The 26,466-nt window shown below is 47.2% G+C and overlaps 1 protein-coding gene across 6 annotated transcripts in view; it reads right to left on the bottom strand.

Annotated features, from left to right (window-relative positions):
* Positions 1-26,466, bottom strand: part of TOP6BL (TOP6B like initiator of meiotic double strand breaks) — a 76,414-nt gene that overhangs the window by 49,192 nt on the left and 756 nt on the right. For all 6 annotated transcript variants that reach the window (XM_075939267.1, XM_075939266.1, XM_075939262.1 and 3 more), the window contains exons 2-7: positions 17,529-17,670; positions 17,387-17,440; positions 13,968-14,077; positions 12,740-12,823; positions 11,174-11,229; positions 6,051-6,122 (exon numbers count right to left, since the gene is read on the bottom strand). In XM_075939267.1, the coding sequence (XP_075795382.1) occupies positions 6,051-6,122; positions 11,174-11,229; positions 12,740-12,823; positions 13,968-14,077; positions 17,387-17,440; positions 17,529-17,670 (518 nt within the window). The remainder of the gene's footprint in view (positions 1-6,050; positions 6,123-11,173; positions 11,230-12,739; positions 12,824-13,967; positions 14,078-17,386; positions 17,441-17,528; positions 17,671-26,466) is intronic.

Below are 26,466 nucleotides of genomic sequence, written 5' to 3'. Positions count from 1 at the left end.
GAATATCAGCATGCCTTATTTGCATAATTAATGAGGCTCCATTTTTGCACAAGAGGCTTCTGTGCAAAAAGGAGCTGTCTACATGGCTCCTTTTTGTACAAAACCCCCCTTTAGTGCAAGAGCCGTTCTTCCGCATTTTTTTCAGGAAGAACAGCTCTTGCACAAAAGGGGTTTTTTGCATGTCGACAGCTCCTTGTTGCTCAAAAGCCTCTTGTGCAAAAATGGAGTCTAATTAATTATGCAAATGAGGCACATCGATATTCCATGTTTCGTCTCATTTGCATATGTTTTTGCGCAAGAGGCTATAGGGTAGACATAGCCCCCAAGAGCTTACAAAGCAAAGAGAGCAGTTCCAGTAACTGTCACAGGCAGTAAGAAGGAACTGAGGATGTGGGGGGGGGGGAGGCCAGTTGGGTGCTATATCCCAGAGCTATGAGCCTCCAGCCGCAGAGGGTGCTTGAGCCACCCAAACTAGTACCACTGAATGAAAAAATTTCTAGTACCTGCCTTGAGTGCAGGAACATGTGCAGTCACTCAAAAAACTACTAACATTCCTCTGTTCCTAGTGCTTTCCAACGCAATACTTTTCCAGTGAGGGAACCTGGCCCGCTGTTTTGTGCTTAGGGGATTAAAGCGCACAGTTCTCTCACTTCCAGCCAGGACTCAGGCTCATGACCTGTGGTGTTGCTGGTTCCTTTCTAATTAACCCTCTCTTTGCCTGGTGTTCACTCCTGATTATGCCCAAGGAGGAAACTCATCTATTGTAGAGGCAAGAGGGGGCTCATTCAATAATCTAGGCTGATTCCCTGCACCCCACGGTTCATCAGTTGCAGTTGAGCTAAGGAGTATCAAGTACAGAGATGCCCACTCTGGATTTAAAGACTTCCAAGAGATGGAGAATTCACCACACAGCAAGGTCATCTGTATGGTAAGAGCTGCTCCCCTCCTCTGTGCACTGTTACAGGGAAGGTTAAAGGGCTTGATGGAAGAGGAGAGAGAAAGTTCTGAAAAACAGCAACGGCCCTGGTTGACCTGGGCAACTGAGACAGGGCTGCTATAAATCAGTTAAGGTCCAGGTGAGCTGACTTCAGGCTGCCAGGGGACCTCTTTAAAAAACTTCCTTGTGGGGGTGGGCAGAGGAGAATGGAAGAGGAGTTTGGAGGAAGCAGCGAGCACTGATAAGGAAAGAGATAAAGAAGCTGAAAAACAGAATGTCAGCACTGCCAGAATAGACAGGGAAGGCAAGGGGCTGACAGGCAGTGTTTGGGCTCCTTTCCCCATGTGGCCTGAGAGCCCAGCCAGTGACTGAGGAGGACTGGTTATTCAGGCCAGGCTGACCAAGGTTTCAGCCCCAATACCTGTTTAGCCAAGGGGCAGAACCCCAAAATGCTGGAAAGGGCAAGTGAGACTGTGGGGTTGTGGACAGAGCAGGGGTCTGACCCTGCCACAGCACCCAGAGGCCAATGGAAAAGAACTCAGCTTTGTTCCCGTTCTGGAGGCTTTGCTTCTCTCTAATGTATCATTTATTATAATTAATTTGTATTCCCATAGCATCTAAGAGATCCCCATCATGAATCAGGACATCACTGCACCAAGTGCTGTACAAATGCACATCAGAGAGGGGTCCTAAATACAGCAGGAACAATTGTGTGTGTATATACATTAGAAATCCAGGTCTTGTCTGAGGCAGCGCAGTCTAGTGGTGAGGGCACTAAACTGAGACTCGGGACACCCCAGTTCTGTTTTTAGCTCAGGCACTGACCTGCTGTGTTTCCTAGGCCAAGTCCCTTTTCATCTCTGACCTCTGCTTCTCCTCACACACTGTGAGCTCTATTGGGTAGGGACTCTCTCATACTATGTGCATGCACAGTGTCAGAGTAGCCCTGATCACATTCATGATCTGAGCAGCACTGCATGATGGGAGCCCCAATCTTGTTAGGAGTCTGTGCAGCACAGGATGATGGGCCCCCGCTCTCAGTGGAACCTCTAAGTGCTACCGTAATAATAACTATCTAACCTGTTTTTCCAGGAAGACTCTCTGAACAAATGTAAAATTGGTAGGATGACGACACTAAAGACACTATAATTAACTAATTGATATTATGGAGATGCCAAGAACCCCGAATCAAGATTGAGACAGGGGCCAGCCAATAGCTAGTATTTCAATCGGCTTTACACAGCACTTGCACTATTTGAAAGACTCATAGTTTTGAAGGCCAGAAGGGCCTGTTCTGACAGTGCAGTCAACCTCCTGCATGTCCTAGATCACAGAAATCCACCCACTGATTTCTGCATCCAGCCCAGATTTGAGCTACAGTGGGACATTAAAAAAATGTCCAGTCTTGATAAAGAATCCATTCTGTCCTTAGGGCAGTTGCCCAATGGTTAATCCCCCCTCTGTTAAAAATGTGAACCTCATTTCTAGTCTGAATGTATCCAGATTCAGCTTTCAGCCACAGGAAAAGATGGCTACTCACCTTCTTATAACAGTAGTACTTTGAGATGTGTTCACGTACATTCCAATCAGGTGTGCACATGGAGCATGCACAGAATTAGAAACATTTCCCCCTAGTAGCGCCTGTTGCATAAGTTGTGGAGCCCCTGGAGTGGTGCCTTCATGGCGCTTAATTCAAGACCCTGCCGACCCAATTGTCCCTTTGGTTCCTTCTTTCTGGCTTCTCTGGCAGAGGGGAAAGATAGTGGGTATTGGAATGGATGTAAATAATGTATCATGAACTACAACAGTTATGAGGTGAATCATCAGCTTCTTTGAGTGTTTGTTCAGGTTGATTCCAATCAGGTAACTCGCAAGCTCTTCCATCAGAGGTAGGGTCAGAGTTAAGAAATCACTGATTGGAGGACTGCTCTACCAACAGCTGTGTCACTTCTGGCCTGCTGGTCGATGGCATAATGAGCAGTAAATGTGTGTGCCAAGAACCAGGTTGCTGCTCTGCAGATCTCCTGGATTGGTGCTTGGGCAAGGAAAGCAGTCAAAGAGGTGTAAGCCCTTTTTGAGTGGGTTATGATCATTGAGGGTATGTCTACACTACCACCCTAGTTCGAACTAGGGTGGTTAATGTAGTCAACCGGAGTTGCAAATGAAGCCCGGGATTTGAATTTCCCGGGCTTCATTTGCATGTTGCCGGGCGCCACCATTTTTAAATGTCCACTAGTTCGGACTCCGTGCCTGCGGCTACACGCGACACGAACTAGGTAGTTCGGATTAGGCTTCCTATTCCGAACTACCGGTATACCTCGTTCCACGAGGAGTAACGGTAGTTCGGAATAGGAAGCCTAATCCGAACTACCTAGTTCGTGCCGCGTGTAGCCGCGGGCACGGAGTCCGAACTAGTGGACATTTAAAAATGGCGGCACCCGGCAACATGCAAATGAAGCCCGGGAAATTCAAATCCCGGGCTTCATCTGCAACTCCGGTTGCCTACATTAACCACCCTAGTTCGAACTAGGGTGGTAGTGTAGACATACCCTGAGAGAGGGATCTTGGCTAACTCATAACAGGTAAAGATACAGTCTGTGATCCAGAATGATCTTGTGTGCTCAGTGTAGGTCAGTGATCTCTGGACATCTAGAGAATGCAGCTTCTGCTGGTGCACATTTGTATGCAGATTCAAATAGAAGACTGCCAGAAAGATATCTTGTCCCAGGTGAAATTGGGACACTACTTTGCACAGGAAGGACAAATGTGGTCTGAGCTGCACCTTGTCTTTGTGGAAGACAGCGTATGGGGGCTCAGACATTAGAGTTTTCAACTCTAAAACCCTTTTGGCTGACATGATGGCCACGAGAAATGCCACCTTCCATGACAGGCAGAGGAGGAAGCAAATGGCCAGGGGCTTGGAGGGTGGGCCCATAAATCTTGAGAGGACCAGGTTGAGATCCCAGGTCAATAAGGATGGTGATGAATGCAGATAGAACCTTCCCATTCCTTTGAGAAAGTGCAGTACCATGGGGCTGGCGAATACCAATCGACCCAGCATTCCCCTGGAATGCTGCAATTGCCAATAGGTGATCCCTAATGGATGATCATGCCAATCCTGGCTTGTTCGGGTGAAGCAAATAATAGGATAATAGGAATGAGTGTCAGGGATGGAGCCATTTGATGATGTTCACATCACCATGAGAACCTTTCCACCTTACCTTGCTAAGTGGCGCTGGTGGATGGTTTTCTGTTGCCAAGAAGCACCTCCCACACCAGCTGTGTGCACTGGCACTCCAAGGGATTTAACAATGAAGCTTCAAAGCCCGGAGATGGAGGGACTGAAGGTCCAGATGCAAGAGATGGAGGGGCTGAAGGTCCAGATGCAAGGTGACCATAGCCCTAAATAGTCAGGTCTGGGTAAAGAGGAAGCTATATTGGGGTGTCCACTGACAATTCTAAGATTGTAGTATACCAATGCTGATGAGGCCACACCAGGGCTATAAGATCACCCGTGCCATCTCTGCAGATTTTGAGATGCACTCTGTGGACAAGCGGGATCAGGGGAAAAGTATACATGAGGCGATCCCCCCCACAGGCGCATGAACACCTCTGAGATGAAGCCCAGACTGTGATTCTGAAACAAGCAGAATGTGTGGCACTTCCTGTTGTCCTTGGTGGCAAACAGGTCAACCTGGGGAAACCCCCACCTGCAGAAGATGGAATGCAGAACATCCGGGCAGATGGAACATGTGTGATTGTGAAATGCTCTGCGGAGATGATCTGCTAGCTCATTCCACGCTCCCTGGAGATAGGGTACCTGAAGCTGGATGGACCTGGCTATACAGAAGTCCATAATAAGAGCCTCTCAGCAGCTTCCATCTTACTTGTTGATATAGAACATGGCAGTGGTATTGTCAATCAGAACCGTCACATTGTGACCTTGCATAGTTGCATGAAAGGACTGACAGGTCAAATGAGCTGCTGATGTGGAGAAGTATTTCATCCTGTGATCACAGATCCTACGTCTGCAGGTCCCCCAAGCATGCTCCCCAGCCAGGGCCGGCTCTAGGTTTTTGCTGCCCCAAGCAAAAATTTTTTTGGCTACCTCCCCCCCTCCCGCCATTTTTGTTGGCTTTTACACGTTTACACTTTGCAATGAGGGTTTTTATTTGTTTTTTTCTGACTGTTTAAATTTTTTTTAAAAACGAAAACAAAAAATTTGTAGTTAGTGAAATAAAACAATTTCCTACTAGTATACTCATTTAATTTTAACAAAACCACAATTACAAACAATTTGGGTTCAACTATACACTGTAATGAAAAACGTTCGTGTCTTCCGGTGCGCCCAGTTTCTCATAAATTAAAATAATTTACATGAACTGAATTTTTCTGGTTTTTATACTTGCACAGCCTTTTAATAATTCAGTAAAATCTAAATTTTTTGTAATGGTACTTTCAATTGAAATTAATGCGAGTCCTGACAAATGATTTTGAGACATGGTGGACCTCAAATAATTTTTTAGTAATTTCAGTTTTGAGAAACTGCACTCACCAGAAGCCACTGATACTGGTAATGTTAAAAGAATGTGACTCAGAGCCCCCACAGCAAGGGGGAGGTACTATTCTGGGGGGAGGGAGGTAAGGGCAGACCCACAGCTCCCACAGCCAGCCCAGCCCTGCCCCCCGCAGCTGCTGGTGCCCCTCACTCCTGACCCACAGCCCTACAGCCAGCCCAGCCCAGCCCAGCCCTGCCAGTGTCCCTCACTCCTGACCCACAGCCCTGCCAGTGCCCCTCAATCCTGACCCACAGCCCTGGGCATTCCCGCCTTGCCCCGCCCCCGCTGCCCAGGGGCCAGTACCTGGAGGCCGACCCCTCCTGACAAATTCCCTTGGGGTCTCCCTTGAAGAGCTTGGTGGCTTGCTTGGCCTTGTGCTGGAGGTTGCTGATGAAGACGGGGAAATAGCCGGCACATGGCACATGCACATTAATTGAAATCAACATGAATAAGCAGTCGAAGAATAACTTGTCCTGCCTTTGTCTGAGAGATCTGTTATCAGAATTTATCTCCCCAGGTTGGTATTTACAGGCTGTTACCAAGTCCTCTCTTACCTTATATAGTGTCTCCGGTCAGTAAGGAGCTTTATTCCATTCAGTACACATGTACTCTCTCTTTTATCTCCACTAGAGAGCAAAAATTAACAAGACAGAATTTTAACCCAGTTAAAATCACTTTAAAGTATCACCAAACTATTTTTAAAGAAAGCAACTCCTCCCCAATCCTTATGGTAGAAAGGAGATAAAGATGAGAAAAATCTATTATAATGGCTGGTTGAGAAAAGGAAGAACAGGAGTTTCTGTTCTTTTTGTCTCCTAACAGAGGGACAAGGGGACATTTGGTGAGAGTGAAAGGTGGGAGATTCAAAACCAATAAAAATAAATACTTTTTCACACAGTGTGATCAGCTTGTAGGATTCACTGCCACTGGATGGTGCTGCAGCTAGAACTGAGTGCAAATCAAACAGGGAGAGAATGCTTATAATGATATCACGAATATACCAAACACACATTTTAAGTGAGAAAAAAATGCCTACTTATTTGACAAAACTGTGTTTTTCCAGATGTTTAGTCCATGTGGATCCTACTTATGGTGCATTCATGCATGTGAGACATATACTTCATGAGCAGGATCCACCTGGACAAAGATTTGAAGAACAGTAATTTTGTCAGGGATACTTAAACCTCTTCTCTAAGGGTATGTCTACACTACAAAGTTAATTCGAACTAACAGACGTTAGTTCGAATTAACTTTAATAGGCGCTACACTAGCGCTCCACTAGTTCGAATTTAAATCGAACTAGCGGAGCGCTTAGTTCGAACTAGGAAAACCTCATTTTACGAGGATTAAGCCTAGTTTGAACTAGCTAGTTCGAATTAAGGGGTGTGTAGCCCCTTAATTCGAACTAGTGGGAGGCTAGCCCTCCCCAGATTTCCCTGGTGGCCACTCTGGCCAACACCAGGGAAACTCATCTGCCCCCCTCCCGGCCCCGGACCCCTTAAAGGGGCACGGGCTGGCTACAGTGCCCGTGCCAGGTGCAAGCCTGCCAGCACCCAGCCAGCAGACCCTGCAACTGGCACAGATCGAGCCAGCCACCCGATGCCCCCCAGCCCTACCCCTCTTCCCGGGACCAGGCTGGCGGCTCCTGGGAGCTTGCCCGGGACCGCAAGAGGCGGGCACCCGCCTGGGCTAGTGCAGACATCGTGGACCTTGTCCACGATCTCCGCACTAGGCACAGGAAAGTGGCCGGCTAGGGCAGGAGAGCTGCCAGCCTGGCCACCCAGGAGCAGGTGTGCAAGAGAATCAAGGGGTTCCACTGAGACCCCCGACCCTGAGCCCTGAGCTTACAATGGCCATCCTGGGTCAGACCAAAGGTCCATCTAGCCCAGTAGCCTGTCTGCCGACAGCGGCCAACCCTAGGGACCCTGAAGGGGATGGACCGAAGACAGTGACCAAGCCATTTGTCTCGTGCCATCCCTCTCCAGCCTTCCACAAACCTTGGGCAGGGACACCACTCCTACCCCCTGGCTAATACCACTCCATGGACCCAACCTCCATGACTTGATCTCACTTCCCTTTAAACTCTGTTCTAGTTGTAGCCTTCACAGCCTCCTGCAGCAAGGAGTTCCACAGGTTGACTCTTTGCTTTGTGAAGAACTTTTTGTTACTAGTTTGAAGCCTGCTACCCATTCCTTTCCTTTGGTGTCCTCTATTCCTTCTTTATGGGAACTAATGAAGAACTTTTCTGTATGCGCCCTCTCCACCCAACTCCTGCTTTTAGAGACCTCTATCCTGTCCCCCCTCCGTCTCCTCTTTTCTAAGCTGAAAAGTCCCAGTCTCTTTAGCCTCTCTTCATATGGGACCTGTTCCCAACCCCTGATCATTTTAGTTGCCCTCCCCTCTCCCAGCCTCTCTCTTCCCCTCTCCCACCTCCTTTTCCCAGTCTCCCCCAGTTTTGTTCAATAAAGACATTCCATTTTGGAAGACACATTATCTTTATTTTGTACATCAAGAAGAGGGGCTAGGGAAGGGTAAGTGGAAGGAGGTGAGGGAGGAATGGGGCACGAACCCCCGATGGGGAGGACTGGGCTGGCTCTGCGGGCTTCTGGGGGTGGAAGCTCTCCTGCAGCCCCCCAATTGCCCCCTCTCCCCAGATGGCAGCCTGCGGCAAGTGCAGCCGGGCTGATGGCTGAGTGGTGTGATGTGCCCAGTGTGGGTAGTCCGGGCAATCCAAGCCAGGACTGCTTTGCAAGCGGGGCACCCCTGAACTGTCTGTCTGGGGTGGGGGTCGGGACCCTTTAAGCACAGCTCTCGGCTAGCCTGAGACAGCATCTCCACGCTCTAAGTCCTCCTCTGATGCCCTGCCGGCACTGCTTCAGGCCATCCTTAAGCCCGGTTCAGGGTCCACTTAATGTGGACATGCTAGTTTGAATTAGCAAAACGCTAATTCGAACTAGTTTTTTAGTCTGGATCCGTTAGTTTGAATTAGCTTAGTTCAAATTAACTAATTCGTACTAAGTTAGTTCAAATTAATGTTGTAGTGTAGACATACCCTAAGGGCTTATGCCAATTTCTGACTATAGGAAATCAGACTAGAGACTAGGCCTAGCTTATATTCAAAATTTAGGTCAACATTGCTACATCATTCAGGGGTGCAAAAATATCTATTGCCCTGAGCAATGCAGCTATGACAAAATGATGTAAACTCAGTCAATAGAAGAATGCTTCAGTTGACCTGGCTAGTATTACTCTGGTGGTAGTGTTCCTTCAGCAATTGATAACCCCCTTCCATTGGTATAGGTTAGTGTTTCTCAACCTTTTTTTTTTTTAATATAAAATACCCCTTTACAAAAAATTAAAATTATAAATACCCCCAGTACCTGCAGTTTTCAGACACACAATTTTTTTCCCCACCATTGTAACACATTTATTTAAACAACTTAATCATAGCCGGGCAGGCGATGAAATTTTTGGGTGTAAAAACTACAAAAATAATAAAGCGCTATGAAACTTAAAACAAAAATTCAGTTTTCTCCAAATTTCACTTGTGTTGACATACCCCCCAGACTTCTCTCAAGTACCCCGAAGGCAGTGGTCCCCAACCTTTTTAACCACAAGATCACTTTTTCAATTTAAGTGCAATGTAAGATCTACCTCAAACCCAGATACTTTTGCCCCACTTCCTTCCCGCCTCTTCTTCGAGGCCTCGCCTCTGCTCCACCCCTTCTCCAAGGCCTCACCCTGCTCACTCCATCTCCCTTCCTTCCCCATCCTCACTCACTTTAACCAGGCTGCGGTAGGGAGTTGGGGTACAGGCTGTGGTCTTGAGACAAGGGGTTTGGAGTGTGGGAGGGGCTCTGGGCTTAGCCCAGGGTGGGGGATTGAGGTCCAGGAGGATATCATGGTGCAAGCTCTGGGATGGAGTTTGAGTGTGGGGGGACTCACATCTGGGGCAGGAGATTGGGTGTAGGAGAAGGTTCAGGGCTAGGACAGTATCAGGAAGCAGGCTCTGGCTGGACACTGTTTAACTGAGATGCCTTCTGGATGGTGGAGCAGTGGGAGTTAACGCAGGCTTATCCTGCCCTGGCCCTGCAGCACTCCTGAAAGCAGCTGGCACATACAGCAGTAGCTCCATGGCGCCATGTGCTGCCCTCATCCACAGGCACCGAGCCCACAGCTTGTACTGGCCACAGTTTCCCGTTATTGATCAATGGAAGCCGTAGGGAATGGTGTCTGCAGGCAAGGGCAGCCTGTGGAGACCCCCAGCTTTGCCTTTCTCAGGGGCTGCAGGGACATGCCAGCCACCTGCAGGAGCAGCAATTAGTATAGGGATCTTACTCCATCCATGACAGGTTAGGCATTTTAGAACTCACTACTCAAATAATTAAATTTAAGTATAAGAAAGAAATGAAAATTATGAAATGCCAGACCAGTCAAAAACTAAAAATAACCCACTTTGCAAGCAGTAAAAGAAGTAACAACAACCCCCCATGTACGTGTTGAGTCGGGAGATGAGAGTGATGGACAGTGTGTGTTTGTGAGAATAACAGAGACACACGGGCTGTGTCTACACTGGCATGAATTTCCGGAACTGCTTAAAACGGAATACTATTCCGTTTTCAGTTTTTCCGGAAAAGGAGTGTCTACGTTGGCAGGCTGCTTTTCCGGAAAAGCCCTTTTTCCGGAAAAGCGTCTGTGGCCAATGTAGACACGCTTTTCCGGAAAAGAGCCCTGATCGCCATTTTCGCGATCGGGGCTTTTTTCCGGAAAAGACTACTGGGCTGTCTACACTTGCCCTTTTCCAGAACAGTGTTCCGAAATAAGGACTTATGCCCGAGCGGGAGCAGAATAGTTTTTCCGGAATAGCGGCTGATTTTGTACAGTAGAGCGTCGTTGCTTTTCCAGAAATTCAAGGGCCAGTGTAGACAGCTCGCAGCTTATTCCGGAAAAGCAGCTGATTTTCCGGAATAAGTGGCCCAGTGTAGACACAGCCAGGGTGTGTGAGAGTGACAGAGATTTGCATTGCCAAGCTCTGTCTCTTCCATTCTCTGCATGGAGAGAGGATACAGAAGTGGGGGGAGGAGGGACAACCTGACATCAACACCCCCTCTTCTCCCTTCCACACCCTGCATAGGAAGCATAAGACTCCCAGGGGGGCAGAGGGCAGGAGCAGCATGACAGTGGGTGGAGAGGCAACTGTGTGCCAGTGCTTGATAGCTTCCTGGCCAAACCAGTCAGGATCACCTGTCAGAGGCTCTAAGATCTACTGGTTGATCCTGATCTACTGGTTGGTGACCACTGCCTTAAGGGTACTCGTACCACTGGTTGAGAAACACTATGGTACGGTAGTTAAGCTATTATAGTTCTCATAGTATAGATACAGCCCAGCTATTTGGGAGCAGATTGTGCCTTATGGGCTTACTGTGGGGTCCTTGCATCTTCCTCTAAATGTTGACTTGCGTGTCCTGCCCACATGCAGTCAATATAGATAGATCTTCCTCAGAAGCACTGGGCACTTAGAACCAGGATACTGGACAAGATGGACCTGAGGTGTGATCCTGTCTGAAAATGCCTATGTTCCTATGAGTGCTGTCCTGTGTGAAGAGCCTGGGTAGTATCATCTCGTAAATAACACCACCACCTGTCATACAAGCATTCCAATCACTTGCTTACTCACCAGTACGTCTCTGCAGACATAATGCCATTCATGTTCACGCAGTAATGGAATCTGATCTGCAAATCAACAAGGTATCAGGAGACTCAGCACATAAGGCTGAGCATTGCACAGACCCCAGCCAACAGGGGCCCCTCTGGGATGGCTTCTGCACAGACTGCAACAGAGATCAGAGCCCCCATTGTGCTGGGTGCCACACAGACCCTGAGGCTGTGTCTAGACTGCAGGGTTTTTTCGAAAAAACTTCACCTGCGTCTAGACTACTTAAATCGAAAGAACGCAGCTTTTCTTTCGACGGTGGTACTCCTCATTTCACGAGGAATAACGCCTTTTTTCAAAAGAGCTCTTTCGAAAAAAGGCGCTATATAATGCAAACTGTGCTTTTTCGAAAGAGAGCATCCAGACTGCCTGGGTGCTCTCTTTCGAAAAAGTGGCTTGCTTTTTCGAAAGTACTGGTTGTAGTCTAGACGCTCTTTTTCGAAAGAGGCTTGCAGTCTAGACATAGCCCGACTGAAATTAGAGAGCCCTGTTGTGCTGCTCACTGTTCTGCCCACTCACCTGACTGGCATGCTAAGCACAGGCAAGGCTGAATGCTCCCAAGCTATGTGAACTTCAGCAATACAAATAAGCCTACCTAGGGGAGCAAAGGTATTTCTCAGGCATCTCTGCTGCTCTGTGTGGGCACATGGAACCCTGCAAGTCTTTGACCAGCTCTAAGTAGGATCAAGCAGCCTATCACATGACCTCCATTTCCCATCGTCTTCTCGTAGCCAGGCCCCATGAGAAGTTTGACTGCTACAGCCTTTTGGCAGTAGGAATAGAATCTTCGAGGTCAAGAAACCATGGTTCACTTCCTGCTTGCAAATCACAAAGCAGAGGATTCAATTCCTGCTGCTGCCAGCCCATCAGGGTAAGGGCAAGAGAGGAAAACTAAGGACAGGGTTGGTGCCAGTCACAGAAACTATCATAGACACCTGTGCAAAAGCGAGAAATCTGGCACAGAGGCCCCTGGATAAGTTGCAGTACTGTTATCTGGAAAAAGTTAAGGCCACAGATGGGGATAATGATGGACTATAAAACAAGAGCTTGTAGGAGGAGTTATCCTGACTGAGTAATGAACAACTAAACTAGCTGAAATGACAAAGCCAAGGGGCACTGCCCAATAGTTATGCACTGGGGCAAATTCATTGTGGGAATAATTGTGTGGGAGCTGCTGGAGTTATGCCAGGGAATGTAAATTGGCTCAGGGATTACACATATGCTGCAAGGAGTAATTAAAACAGGCCCTGATTGTCAGGAGTGGAGAGAAAGAAGCTTTAAACCCCATTTGTACTCCCTGTACTCTGAGGCTGTGCAGCCCAGCCCCTGGAAGTTAGAGTAACCCTGGGGCTGCTCTTCTTCCTGGAATACCCATTGTATTATGTGATCCAGTCATATCTCCACTATCCAGGGGTGGAGATGGGCCAAGGGTGAGCCCTCATGCCAGCAAGGGAGCCTTTTGCACAGAGAGGCCTTCCCCTACAGCAGCACAAAGGGATCTTAGCGACACTGCAAACCAGGTGGCGTTACCTTTGGGTGCACCATGCTGGTCTTGTGTATGAACTGTTTTACTGCCAGACAGTCCATCATCAGAACCCCAGGTCTTTCATGGAGCTGAGGATAAAATAAAGAAGATGCTTTTCCATGCCTTAAAACACAGCTGCAACTTTGCTGCTTGGAAAGTCACTGCAAAACCGCTAGGGACAGAAATGGGAGCATCTCACAGGACAACAGAAATAAGAGGGACATCATCATTGACAAGCACAATAAGCTTCCTAACTAATAACGGGGCTCAATTCTCTCCAGATCTGACCTCTGTGGGACCAGGCCAGCACTGAGTCCCATAATCAGCTCCCTAATTCAGAGCCAACCCAGCCTTACCCTAGCATCAGAACCACTAAGAGACAGATCTAACATATACCAGTCAGCAAAATGATCACCTCCATGGTGTCTCTGGCCTGCCCCTGATACCAGGGTTGGCTTGGTTAATGCTGACAGAGTTTTAGCCAGAATCCAGCCACTTAAATGGAACAAAGAGACTGGATCAGCGACTAGACTCTCACCCTTAGTCTTGAATTCAATGTCTTCAAGGGGAGCCAAGGCTGCACTAGAAAGAACCATGTACATGTGGGTCAGTGTTCTCAGACAGGTGCCTGAAGTCAGGCACTCATGGCCTGATTTGTATGCACCCCCAATTCCCACCAGTGACAGCAAAGGCTGTGAACGCCAAATGCCACAGGAAATCAATCCACTCTATATTTAGGGACCTAAATAAATGGCCTAGATTCCAGAACAGCTGTGCTCCAGTGCCTTCTGACTCTGCAGCTTTTGGTTGTTGGGTATATTGTAGGGGACTCAGTTTCCTTCCTAACTCCACTGTCACACAGACATCTGCCAGAGAGTATCTGTTCTAGAAAGTGGTTATTTGTCCTGTGGTAACACTTTGAGGACCCAACTGAGATCAGAGGCCCATTGCTCTGGGCACTAATGAGAACCTCAACTGAAATTGTTGTTGGGGTCTGTGATCTCCAGCCTGATGGGGACCTCAGTCTTGGTTGAGGTCTGCAGATATAAATACTTGGCTGGTCTTTAATCTCTGGGGGTCCAATCCTGCAGGGTGTGGAGTGCTACCAACTTCTACTAGAATAAAGCCAAGAGTATTTAGTGTCTCCCAGGAGGTGTCCTGGCAATGTCAAGCCCCAAGTTGGGCACCATGTGATACTTGGAAATGACTTAGAGAAATATGACCAAGTCAAACCTTGAAGGTGAGCTGAAGTGAGGCAGAATCCAGGAGTTCGTGGCTACATCCACCTTCCATCAGAGGCCTGGTCCAGGGCACAGAGAGCTCAGCCAGCATCCCGTCCATTTCTGCACAAGGCAGAGATTCTGGGTCATATGTGCCGGAACGATCTAGTTAAATCTGATACTCCATGCTACTGAAACCAATTAAAAGCACCGGGTCCCATTGAAGCAGAGTGGTGCTTTAGTGAATAGGACATGAATCAGGACTCCTGGGTTCTATTCCCAGTAGTTACTGTGTTCCTGTGTGATCTTGGGCAAGTCCTTGTCCCTCTCAGTGCTTCTGTTTCCTCTCACACTCTGTGTCCTCTGAGCCTATGAACTCTTTGGGGCAGGGTATCTGTCTTCCACTAGGTGTCTGTGCAGCATCCAGGCCTATGGGACCCCATTATACTGGGGAGTGCCACAGACACACAATGACAGTCCTTACCTGGAAGAACTTGTAAGATAGCTTGACACATGGCAGAAGAGGACACAAAGACATTGAGAAAACTGACTTGCCCAGGGTCATGCTGCAAGCTGGTAACAGAACCCAGGTCTCCTGATGCCCAATCTTGTGCCCTATGAACACTGAGATCTCACCGACAGTCACTTTAGCTTCAGAGCACAAGCCAACTTCTACCCATAGATCACCACACAAAAATGGGTTACCAGAACATATCAAAGGGTTACGGGCAGCGCACCATCTAATTTTTTCATTCCACGTGCAGAATGAATTTTGTTAAACATAAGAACACTAATGCATGTGCAGATGTGCACCACCAGTAGAAATACATGCTGCCAGCTGTAGGCACTCTGCTAATCAGCTGGACAGCATTTGAATCTCTCCTGGGTGGCCACTTAAGTGCTCAGCTTACAGGGAGCACTGGTTATGAAGCTAGCTGGGCTTAGCTCCCCATGCTAGGCTTTGCATCTTGATGCACAAAATTACGGCACTGCTCAGATCAGCCCAGCCATTGCTATTTCATAAATTGGCTGGGCCAAATTTTAGTGAGTGGCACTGTAATGCCAGGTTGCAATGCCATTCACACCAATTTGGGTTGGCCAGATGGGAGGCCAGGACAAATCTGAATAGCGCTGTGACCCTGGAGGTTGAAAAGCCCATAGAAGGAAGCCAAATTTAGCCAATCCCGTAAGTCAGAACCTGGGAGAAAGCAACTGATGTCTTGTTCTCTGGCAAGTCCCAGCCCCACTGTGAAGTCCCACCCTGGGTAGGGGCTATACCTCATCTTTCTTACTCCCTGTTCTGCCCATCAGCCCAGGCCCCTAATGTACTTCTTCCATGCTGCTGGACAACTCTTCATGTGTCCTATCACTCATTCTGGCTCCCAGAAGTGTCCCCTCTAAGGTGTGTGCCTGCATGGACATGAACCAAGAATTTGAAGCCCGCCCACCCCCTCAGCAGAGCTCCACAGTGGCTGCTCAGTTGCTCCAGGGCAGGCTGTGGGGCAGGCGGCTGCCCTGCCCCAGGAGCAGTAGGACAGCCATCACATGGACCTGGCCCTAGCTTCAGGCCTTCCCCAGGGCTGGAGCCATGGGTCACGTGGTAGGTGGCAGCTGCTGCAGCAGCCCCAGCTGGGGCCAGAGCCGTGTGGTGGAGGGCACCAGGGGCTGCTCTGGCGACTGGAGCTGACTGGGGCTGCATGGTAGGGGGCCTCATGGGGGTGCCAGGACCTTGGCAGCCTTCTCTCTGTGCCCAGCTCACTGTGGAACGAGATGTAGCGGTAGTTCGGAATAGGAAGCCTAGTCCGAACTACCTAGTTCGAGCCCCGTGTAGCCGCGCTGCACGGGGTTCGAACCAGCGGGGTTTTAAAAATGGCGGCTCCCCGCTTATGCAAATGAAGCCCGGGAAATTCAAATCCCGGGCTTCATTTGCAAGTGCGGTATGCCTACATTACCCTCCTAGTTCGAACTAGGAGGGTAGTGTAGACATACCCATAGAGGGTTTTGTTCCATTGTTCCAAGAGCTGTCCCATAATCCCTCTACTTTGAATTTTCTGTTGTTTGGCAATCTTTTGTATACCAGTGGAGCAGCAACATTCAACCTTAATCTGGATTTGAACTTTCACGTTCTCTGATAACCTAATATTTGGTGGGAGAGGGTGTTTTGGTTAGTTAGTTGAGTCTGTTTTTTTAGTGCATACAGTAGTGGATTGCGCTGTGATATTTTACACATCTCTGAAATGTGAGGCATTCCAGTTCTAAAGTCTCATTATGTAATGTTCTGGCCATGATCTTACCATTTGTGTGCTAAGGAGAGAAATCCCATATATAGTACATCTTAATGCTATATTAATGAGGGCTTTTTAGTGGAGGGTGGGAACAGATATTTGTAAATCAATCTTCAATCTCCTGTTAAAATTCTGTTCTCTGGAAAGAGTGAAGAATTTAGAACGTTTTCCTTCACTCACTGATTTCCCCCCCACTCGATTTTTTTCATTAATCTCTCTTATGCACGCTCATTGCATGACTATTTTGAACTCCTTCATATTTTAAAAAACTGCAGCCCACATTTATAAAAAAGCACATCCCCTTCCCCCCCTCCCCGAAATTCCTGCATACAGGCCTGTAATGACTTCCCGACTGCTCCCTGGGCAGGCCACATGAGCAGCTGCCCAAAGCTGGAGCCAGGCTGAGGTGTGACTGCTCCTGGGGCTGGAGCCCCCGCATCTCTCTTTTCCCCCTCCCACATCTCTCTTTTGCCCCTCAGAGGCCCCTTCCCCCCCAATGCTCTGTCCCCCCTCATCCCCACATCACTACCTGACCGCTAGCACCTCACTCCCTGCAAACCCAGGGACTGGCAGCAGATTCCCTCTGCCCCATGAGGAGCAGTCTGGGCAGTCCTGAAAGCAGCGCTCTCTGGGGGAGGGGCATGTCTTACCTTCTCCCCATGAGGTGGTGGGGAGCTACCTGGGAGAGTCTCATGACCTTATTGCTGGCGCACAAGACAAAACTCACTCTGCTCATGGATGGAAAATCTTAGCGAGAACACTAACTCCCAGCCACCCTGATCTTCCCTCAATGTATCCCCAGCCTATTCTTCCCCTATATTCCCAACCCTTTTACCCCTTCATTCTATGCTTAGGCTCCCCAAAACCACAAACTTCTTCCTCACTACACCCACAGGCTTCCCCAGTTCACCTCCAGGCCCCCAAATTCACTACACTCTCTTCCTCTACAGCAAGAAAGAGGTTAACTCCCACTGAGGCTCTGGAATTAGCCAAACAAGATCCAATGGCTGGCAGTTTCAGTGAGCAGAACACAAAATAGAAAGGAGGCTCAATCTCACAGGGAGGAGGCTCAATCTTTTGAATAGCTTCCTCAGGATCCATCAGGGATCTATGGAAACAGATTTTAGGGTTTTGGAGGTTTTTTTACCTTTCCAGATCTGATCATTTGGGATTTTAGAGCAAAAACTTCCTGCTGCAGCAACTGTGGGAATAAAATATAAGACAGGTGTTAAACCCAAAGGAACAACACAAGACACAGCAGAGTCCTCATTACATTTCACTCTACTCACTAGTGGTGATGCACTGGAGCTGGCTTACACCATATGTAGAATCACTGAGATTAATGGAAACCAGCATTATCCCTTCCAGGGCTAATCCTTTCATTTGCCTTTCTTTCTCACTCTTAAAGCGAATGATGAGATATTCTAAAATCTGAAATGGTAGGAACAGTGAGAAAGTGAGCAGCTCCACCTAGGAATGCACACACATAGGAACTGACCCAAGAAGTGCAGCTTGTTTCTGAAAAGCAGAAAACCCAAAATGCTCATCGAGGTGCACAATCAGAGCTGATGAGCATAGGGACACAGGGGTGGCACAATGTGGGGTATTGAAAACTGTTAACGTTATTTGTAATCAATCACTTTAAACTTTTAGGAGGTTTCCTGATCATGCTTCTAGACAAGGGACTCTGTAGGGAAACCTATGATCTTGGTTAGTGCAGATTGAGTACATTCTGCACAAAGCCTGCAGCAAGACAGGATGAGTCAGGCCTCTCCATTAGGCTGCAGCCTGCTTTGTCTGTCCCTGCATTTGTGATCTGTCCTGAACTCCAGGAACTGGAATAGAGTGATGCAACCTTCCAGCCCTTCCAGTAAGAGTATTTATGGTTTTGTTTAACTGACTTCCTTGAGTGGAGCATAACATCACAAAGCTCCTGGGTCACCGAATCCAGTCCCCTGCTATCACAGGCAACTCTGTCCCAGAATCTCAGCTATAAGTTTCTCATGCTCCATGTTAGAACTAAGCCCCATAAGGCTGTTCCACATTCTCCTCTGCTGGTTAGAAACTTTCTTCTCTTTTCCAGCCCACATTGATTCTTGCCCGGTTTATCTCTATTTTGTTCTTGTTCCAGTGCCTTCCTTGAGCTTCAGCAGCTCTTCTACCTTCCTAGATTTCCTCCCCACAATGTATTCAGAGACAATGTGCTCAGATCCCCTCCTAACTTTGTTTTGCCAGGCTAAGCAAGATCAGTTCTTAAGTTTCCTCTTGTAAGACAAGGTTCTTCATCCCTCTGATCAGCCATGCAGAGTTGAGTGATCTTTGCTATTTGTCTTACTGTAGCACCTCCAGTGGACAGCAGAGCCCAGTTGTGCTAGGCACTGTACAAACACATACTAAGTCTGTCCACACTAACACCTTGCAGCTCTGTAAACTTTCTGGCTCAGGGGAGTGAAAAATCATACACATACCTCAAACGCAGCAAGTTACAGTGCTCTAAAGCACCAATATGAACCACGCTACAGTTCTGAGAGCTGTGCTTCCCAGCACTGTTAGCCTCTTCCCCCGCAGAGGTGGTTTACATAGAGTGCTGGGACAGCTCTCTCCCAGTGCTCATATCGTGACCACATTTCAGTTTAAAGGTTCTGTCTGCACACAAATTTGCCCGGATTTAATTCTCTTGGTCTAGTTAAAGCATTACAACTTGCTCATTTTGGATGCAGCCAGCCAAGGATAAATGTGTTTAGACAAAGATAGCTCACAAAGGGAATAAGCTATAACAAGATAAGGCACCTTTATCCCAATATAACTGCATCATAGTGGCTAGAGGATGTCTTAGCATGACTATACTGGCAAAAAATCCCATCCCTAACCAACATAATTACACTGATACAATAACCGTATGTATAGAGCAGGTCCCAAGAGATCAGTCTAAATGCACACTGTATGGGAAGGGAAACAGGGACACCAAGAAGGCAAGGAACTTGCCCAAGGTCAGTGACAGAGCTGGAAAAAGAACCCAGGACTCCTAACTCCCAGTTCCCCTTGCCGGGACCCACTAGCTCAGTGGTGAACTATCTGTGGTCCTGCAGGTGCATGCGGCCCATCAGGGCAATCTGATTGCCGGCCACAAGACATTTTGCTGACATTGACCATTTGCTGGCACCACCTCTGCAACTCCCAGTGGCCAAAGTTCACTCTTCCCAACCAATGGGAGTTGTGAGGGCAGCACTTGCAGGTGAGATGGGTCACAAGGATGTGCTGACTGCTGCTTCCCACAGCTCCCAGTGACACAGAATAATGTCTGTGGCCAGACAACATCAGCAAAATGTATTGCAAACCACAATCAGATTATCCTGATGGGGTAGCCCATCATTGCACTAAATCCTCTTACCCTTCCAGAGTCAGAAACAAAACCCAGAAACACTGATTCCCAGTCTTCCTCTCTGACCATTAGACTCTTCTCATAACTGGGAGAGAACCCAGTAGTCCTAGTTGCCATCTGTCTATGCCCTAGCTAGACGACCATACAGCTTTCTGCTACTGACTCTCAACACTGTATTCCTTCACTGCACATCTCGACTTTGATGCTAGATCCAAGGTTGTAAACCCCTTGGGTCACAGTCTGAGCCAGGCATTGCCTGTGGCACTACAGTCCAATGCTGCATGCCCATAATCTTACAAATAGGCTGGGAAATCAGATACACACCAGTCCACAGGGCTAGGAAGGAGAGAAAGGCCTTATTGACAAACAAAAGTTCTTTGTCTCACAATAATTACACTGGGGGGGGAGGGGGGAAATCCAGGCAAAACTTGCTCTCTTCCCCTGCTCCCCACCCGACTCTACTGCTGCATAATCCCATGCAGGAGGATAGAAAATGGATTAAGATCTCTTGTGGCAGGTCCCCCCTCTGCCAGTGTCACAAACAATCTCCCTCTTTGGGAAGATGCCAAAGCCAGCAGGAGGTTGCAAAACACCCATCTTTATTCGACTGGATGTGCTGTATTAACCTGTTGGCAACTGGATCAGCCTGAAAAGGCCAGTTCATGAGCCTTTAAACGTGAAAGGATGTAGTATTTGAATTATGGGCTGCCATGCAGTGTTATGGTTTCACACCCCTAGCCTGGGAGTTTGTGGAGGTGTTGGGAGGAAGGCACTGTGCTGGAATAATACTATGGCAGAGTTCATGTGGTCATGGTGTCTCAGTGTCCACCCACCGCATTGGGAGGAGCTGGTACTGCCTATCTTTGGTTCAGTCTCTGTTGGTTAACTTTATGAGGCCACAGTTTTATAACCTCCTCCACCCTCACTGAGTCTTCTTCCCTTCCAATAACCTTGTAGAGTTCTAGTCTCAACGCAATATTCCTACTGATGTCAATGGAGCCAGAGAAAGAGATGAAGGCAGGTGTTAATCCATGCAGAGAAGTGGGAAGGCAACTTTACAACCACTTATCTGCTGACATCTTCTAGGCCAGGGTTTCTCAAGCTTCATTGCACTGGGCCCCTCTTCTGACAATAAAAATAGCAAATGACCACAAGAGGGGGGCCAAAGCCCAAGCCTACCCAAGCCCCACCATTCTGGGGATTGGGGGCAAAGCTGAAGCACAAGAGATTCAGCTCCAGGCAGGGAGTCTGTAACCTGAGTCTCTCCACCCAGGGCTGAAACTCTTAGGCATTAGCTTTATCCCAGGCAGTAGGTCTTGGCTTTGGCCCCAAAGCCTGAACAAGTATAATGGCTGCTCACTGTGGGGACCTGACCCACAGTTTGAGAACTACTGTTCTAGGCCTTACTTAGGGTAAAGGACTGGAAATTCAGAAAGGGAGCTCTGCTCAGAAAGGAGGAAGACAGATGGCAGCTGTTTCATTAGAGCCCTCAGGATGGGCATGAAATAAACAGTGGTCACGTGCATATAGACACCATCATGATCAGACCCAGATGTTCAGCTGAAAAAGTGGAGGCTCCATGGAACTAGCTTAGCTGGCTCTGACCAGGCTATTCCAGTTGCTGCTTGAGGCATGAGTGCACACATATGCTGAGCCAGTGCAGTGCTCACATATCTCTAGGCTGATGGCACACAGATCCATAGACCAGAGGGTAAGCCCAGCACAAGCAGCCTACTGCTACTGCCCACCTCCATCATAGTATCTGAACCATTAACAGCTTTAAACTTCCCCCAGCCTTTGGAGGCAGGAAGATATCCTTCCCATTTTACAGAGGGAGAAGTAAGACACAAAGGTCTTGCACAAGGTTACATATGGCATCCATAGCTAAGCCAGGAATTGAACCCAGACCTAAACCACCATACGAATGACTGAAACAACAAGTAGTCTTGTAGCACCTTAGGGTACATCTAGACTGTGGGGTTTTTCCAGGATACATCCTGGAAAAACTCTGCCGCATCCAAGGAATGCATTTGCTCTTCCGATTTTTTTGCAGAAGTACAAATGCGCTCTTTTGGGGAGCCCTTTATACCTTGTTCTACAAGGAATAAGGGCTCCTCCGAAAGAGGAGGCTTTTCCGCCATTTGGCCCCATCTAAACAGGATCAAATGGTGGAAAAGCCTCTTCTGGAAAAGCAATAGGAAAAAGCTACGCAAATTGCAGAACGCAATTTGCATAGCTTTTTCCGAAAAAAGGCTATAGCATAGACCTAGCCTTAGAGACTAACAAAAATACTATATATAGCAGGGGTCAGCAACCTTTTCAAACCAAAGAACCAAACTACATCAAAATTCAGAACAAGTGATCAACAAAGAGTTGTATAAGAATGCCCATTTGCATGACTGAAAATATATAACTTAATATTATTGATAATTGACATGATGATTAATAATAGCATAAATGAAACATACTCACAGACTTTATTTAATGGGACTTCTGCTGCTGCATCTTCTCACACATTACTTTGATATTTACATCATAACTGGCTAGATTCAGGTTCATGCGCACATCCAAGCTACATGAGTAATCATGCATTTTTTAAATTTTGAATTTTTCATATTAATTTAAAAAGTCGCATGTATTTTGGGAATGACCAAAGAGCCATATTTGGTTCCATAGAGTGTGTCTACACAGCAAAGTTATTTTGGAATAATGGCCATTATTCCAAAATAACTATGTGAGAGCCTACACAGCAATTCCATTATTTTAAAATAATTTCGAAATAACGGAAAGCTTATTCAAATGTCTGTAAACCTCATTCTACAAAGAACAACACCTATTCCAAAAGAGCTATTTTGAAATAAGGTGCGTATAGACACTCCACTTCTGTTATTTTGAAATAGCCCTTCACCAGGGCCATTCTAAGTTATTCCTCCTGGGGCTCTAAATCGAGATAGCACGTCTACATTAGGGAAGCCTGCCTCAGACTAATTTTGAGGCTTACCTGCAGTGTGGATGTACTATTTTGAAATAAGCTATTTCGAAATAACTATTCCAGAATAGCTTATTCTGAAATAACTATGCAGTGTAGACATAGCCATACTGAGCCATATTTGGCTTGAGAGACACAGGTTGCAAACACCTGATATACAGTATCATGAGCTTTCATGGGAAAACCCACTTCCACAGATGAGTGAGGAAGTGGATTTTGCCCACAAAAGCTCATGATACCATATATATATGTATATATTTTGTTAGTCTCTAAGATGCTACACTACTACTCATTTTTTCAAGTTACAGACTAAGACAAACACCCCTCTGATACTATTTACTGAACGTTTTTCCTAGCTTCAGAGACACTCCCTCTGTTATGTGCAACCAACTCCATATGACACTTTTAGGTTCCACAGTAGTATTTTTTAGGTTGTAGTTACGTGCTCAAGTCCATGAAAGAGTATCATTCCTGCCTCTCTACCTGCAGAGTGCACATGTGTACACACAACTATTAATGCCGGAAACTTGCACCTCATGATTCAGCATTTCTGATGCTCATAACTTACATGTTCACAAGGGAGAAAAATCTATTGGCTCTAATTACTCAGGAAAGAAGCCTGGACCTGTGCCTCAAGCACATGCCTAGGACTTCAGACACCAGGTTTACAGTTGCTGTGCTACTGACCTCGGGCAAGTTCCCACTGGGTGCCTGTTTCTTCTTCCATCTGTTGTCCTTCAAGACTGTAAACTCTTTGCGGGGTAAAGACCTTCTTGCTCACTAAATGGCTATCCAATGTCTAGCCCAGTGGCATTCTGATTTCAGCTGGGAATTGCAGCAGCTACTGCCACATTACCATCAACTGGGAAGTTTTCTATGTCCCTTTTTATTTTGAAGAGCTGTTACACCAACATAGCCCTCCATTCTGAAAGTAGCTAGCTCTACATCAGCCTCAGGATGCACATTATGGTCTGTCCAAAGCTCTGTAATGTTTGTTTTATTAATGTTCTTAGGTGCCTCAATTTAAACATGCTGAGCTTAAGACACTTGATTTTTCAGAAAGTCCCTAGAGCACTAGACATGTTAGAGTGTAATTGAATAGTTGTGTAACTGTATGAAATTGTAGTGGTTACACGACTACTCAATAGACCCAAGGGGTGGGCAAGCAGCCAGTGTGCTCCCAGCCCCACTCCCGGGGAGCTCCCTGCCACCTGCATTGCTGCCTCTCAATCTGTAGGAGGCAGCAGGTGGGGGCAGGAGAGTCCATGGAGCAAACATTTGCAGAGAGCCACTTAACAGACGGTTCCCCATGCACATCAGCTCCTGCCTACTCCCCTCATCTTGCACGCGGAGGGTGGATCCGGTGCTCCTGGGGAGATGGCATTTATGTCAGCTCCTCATGAGCACTGGCTCCCACTCTCCCTCCCTTGCTACCTCTGATAGAGGCAGCAAGGGACTGGGGAGTGCATGTAGTCGACAAGATTAACCGATAAACTGGCTTAAAAACCGGCTTCCTGTGTAGACCGGATCTGCCTGCCACCCTGCGTTGCTGCCTCTGATACAGAGGCAGAAGCTTGGGGTGGCAGCAGCCTCTGTCCACAGAGCACCTGAGCTCCCCACGGACAGAGGCTGCTCTATGGCAGAAGCCCCTATCTGTGGGGAGCCCAGCCCAAAGATGGAGGAGTTGCACTGGGAGTATGATTGCTCAGTGCTCCAGTGTGAAACTAGACAAAAGCCTGTTAAGAGTATTTGCGCTAAGATTAGAGGCAAGAGCAACTAGGGTGATGTCATGGTAGGCATCTGCTATAGATAACCAGACCAAGAGGATGAGGTAAATGAAGCTTTCTTCAAACAATTAACAGAAGTTTCCAATCCCAGGCCCTGGTTCTCATGGGGGATTTTAATCACCCTGACATCTGCTGGAGAGCAATACAGTAGTGCTCAGACAATCCAGGAAGTTTTTGGAGAGTGCTGATGACAACTTCCCAGCTGATGACAAATGCTGGAAGAACAACCAGGTGCCAGGCTCCTCTTGACCTGCTGCTCACAAACAGGGAAGAATTGGTAGGGTAAAAAGTGGGTGGCAATCTGGGGAGAAGTGACCATGAGATAGTTGAGTTCAGGATCTGACAAAAGGAGAGCAGCAGAATGCAGACTTCAGAAAAGCAGATAACTAAGCTTTGATCTCCCACCCCATTGCACCCCTTTCTCCCAAGTTCCAGGCTAACGCCCTGACCTCAAGGTCACTGGCCACCTGCCCTCCAAAAACCCATGTAATCTGTATCGAATTGAGCACCCAAAAATCACTAGACCCTGTTAAAAATCTCATCTAACACAGTCTTCTTGCAGCTCCCTGGTCTCAGTCTATTATTTCCCCTGCAGACCCAACTAAATACTCCGAGGGCTATACATGCTTTTTCATTTTAAACACACTGCTAATTCTCCCTAACTGGGCTGAAGCTAGGAAGAAATCACATTTTCTCATCAAAAGTCGCATAATTATGTGATTTCTGAGACCACAACAGGAATCTGTCAACAGGATCAAAACTGTAAGTACTGCAGTCAAGAAATCTCCTTATTTCTTGCTGCTCTTCTCACTTGGATCCTGAAGTCACACTCTGGTCTATATAGTTAATATATATTTAGGGATAACTTCTGTGAAACAAGCTACCAAGTCCACTATGGATTTGCTGATTTTAGATGGAAAGAGCTCACTAGAGTTCATGTTGGAGTTCATAATTTCACCCAAAATTACTTCTGAAATATTGTTTTCCAAGAAAGGAGCGGGTACCATACACTAACTGAGATCAATGCCAAATGAGCAAGATCAGAGTCATAGTTTGAGCCTCAGGTATGTGGAAAAGACCATTATAATACTTTTTTATATGACATGATTTTATGGGAGTCTTTTTGTCAGAAACCAGTCTTCATATGATCCCCAAATGGGACCACTAACCAAATCCCAGGTACTCATGAGTAGAGCTCTACCAAATTCACAGTCCTTTTGGTCAATTTCACAGCCATGGCATTTTAAAAATCAATTTAATTATTTCAGCTATTCAAATCTGAAATTTCACGTTGTAATTGTAGGAATCCTGACCCAAAAAGAAGTTGTGTGTGTGTGTGGGGGGGGGGGTTGCAAGGTTATTGTAGTAGGGCTGCGGTACTGCTACCCTTACTTCTGCACTGCTGCTGATGGCAGCGCTGTCTTCAGAGTTGGATAGTTGGCCCAGAGTCGAGCTCTGAAGGCAGAGCTACTGAAGTGAAGAAGCAAGGGTGGCAATACCATATCATGCCTCCCTTATTTCTGCACTGATGCCTGCAGATCAGGACCCACAGTCAGCAGCCACTTCTCTCTGGCCAGCCAGCTAGGAAGGAAGCAGCTTAGAAGAACGGGTATTATGGTATGATACTGCTGCCCTTATTTCTGCATTGCTGCTGGCAGGACACTGCCTTCAGAGCTGGGGACTCAGCTAACAGCTGCTGCTATCTGTCCACCTAGCTCTGAAGGCAGTGCAGAAGTAAGGGTGGCAATACTGTGACCCACCTCTAAAATAATCTTATGACTCACCTGCAACTCCCTTTTGGATCATGAGCTCCAATTTGAGAAACTTTGATCTCCCCCATGAAATCTGAAAGTATAGGGCAAAAGCACTAAAAAAAACAGATTTCACAGGGGTAGACCATAGTCTTTGATGCTTTTTTTTTTTATGGACTGATTTTGACAGGGTCCGAGTCATTAGGCACAGCACATTTCAAGACAATCCAAAATAAACATATGGATTTTAAAGCACTTCGAAAAGTTGTCTGGAAGACTGGAAGGGTTAGTGGGTTATGTTAGGGTCACCATAGGTCA

This window comes from Pelodiscus sinensis, chromosome 11 (assembly GCF_049634645.1).
Source record: "Pelodiscus sinensis isolate JC-2024 chromosome 11, ASM4963464v1, whole genome shotgun sequence".
In the NCBI taxonomy this organism is placed as follows: Eukaryota; Metazoa; Chordata; order Testudines; family Trionychidae; genus Pelodiscus; species Pelodiscus sinensis.
Note: the sequence above shows the minus strand (reverse complement) of the source record. Positions and strands in the feature narration are given on the sequence as shown.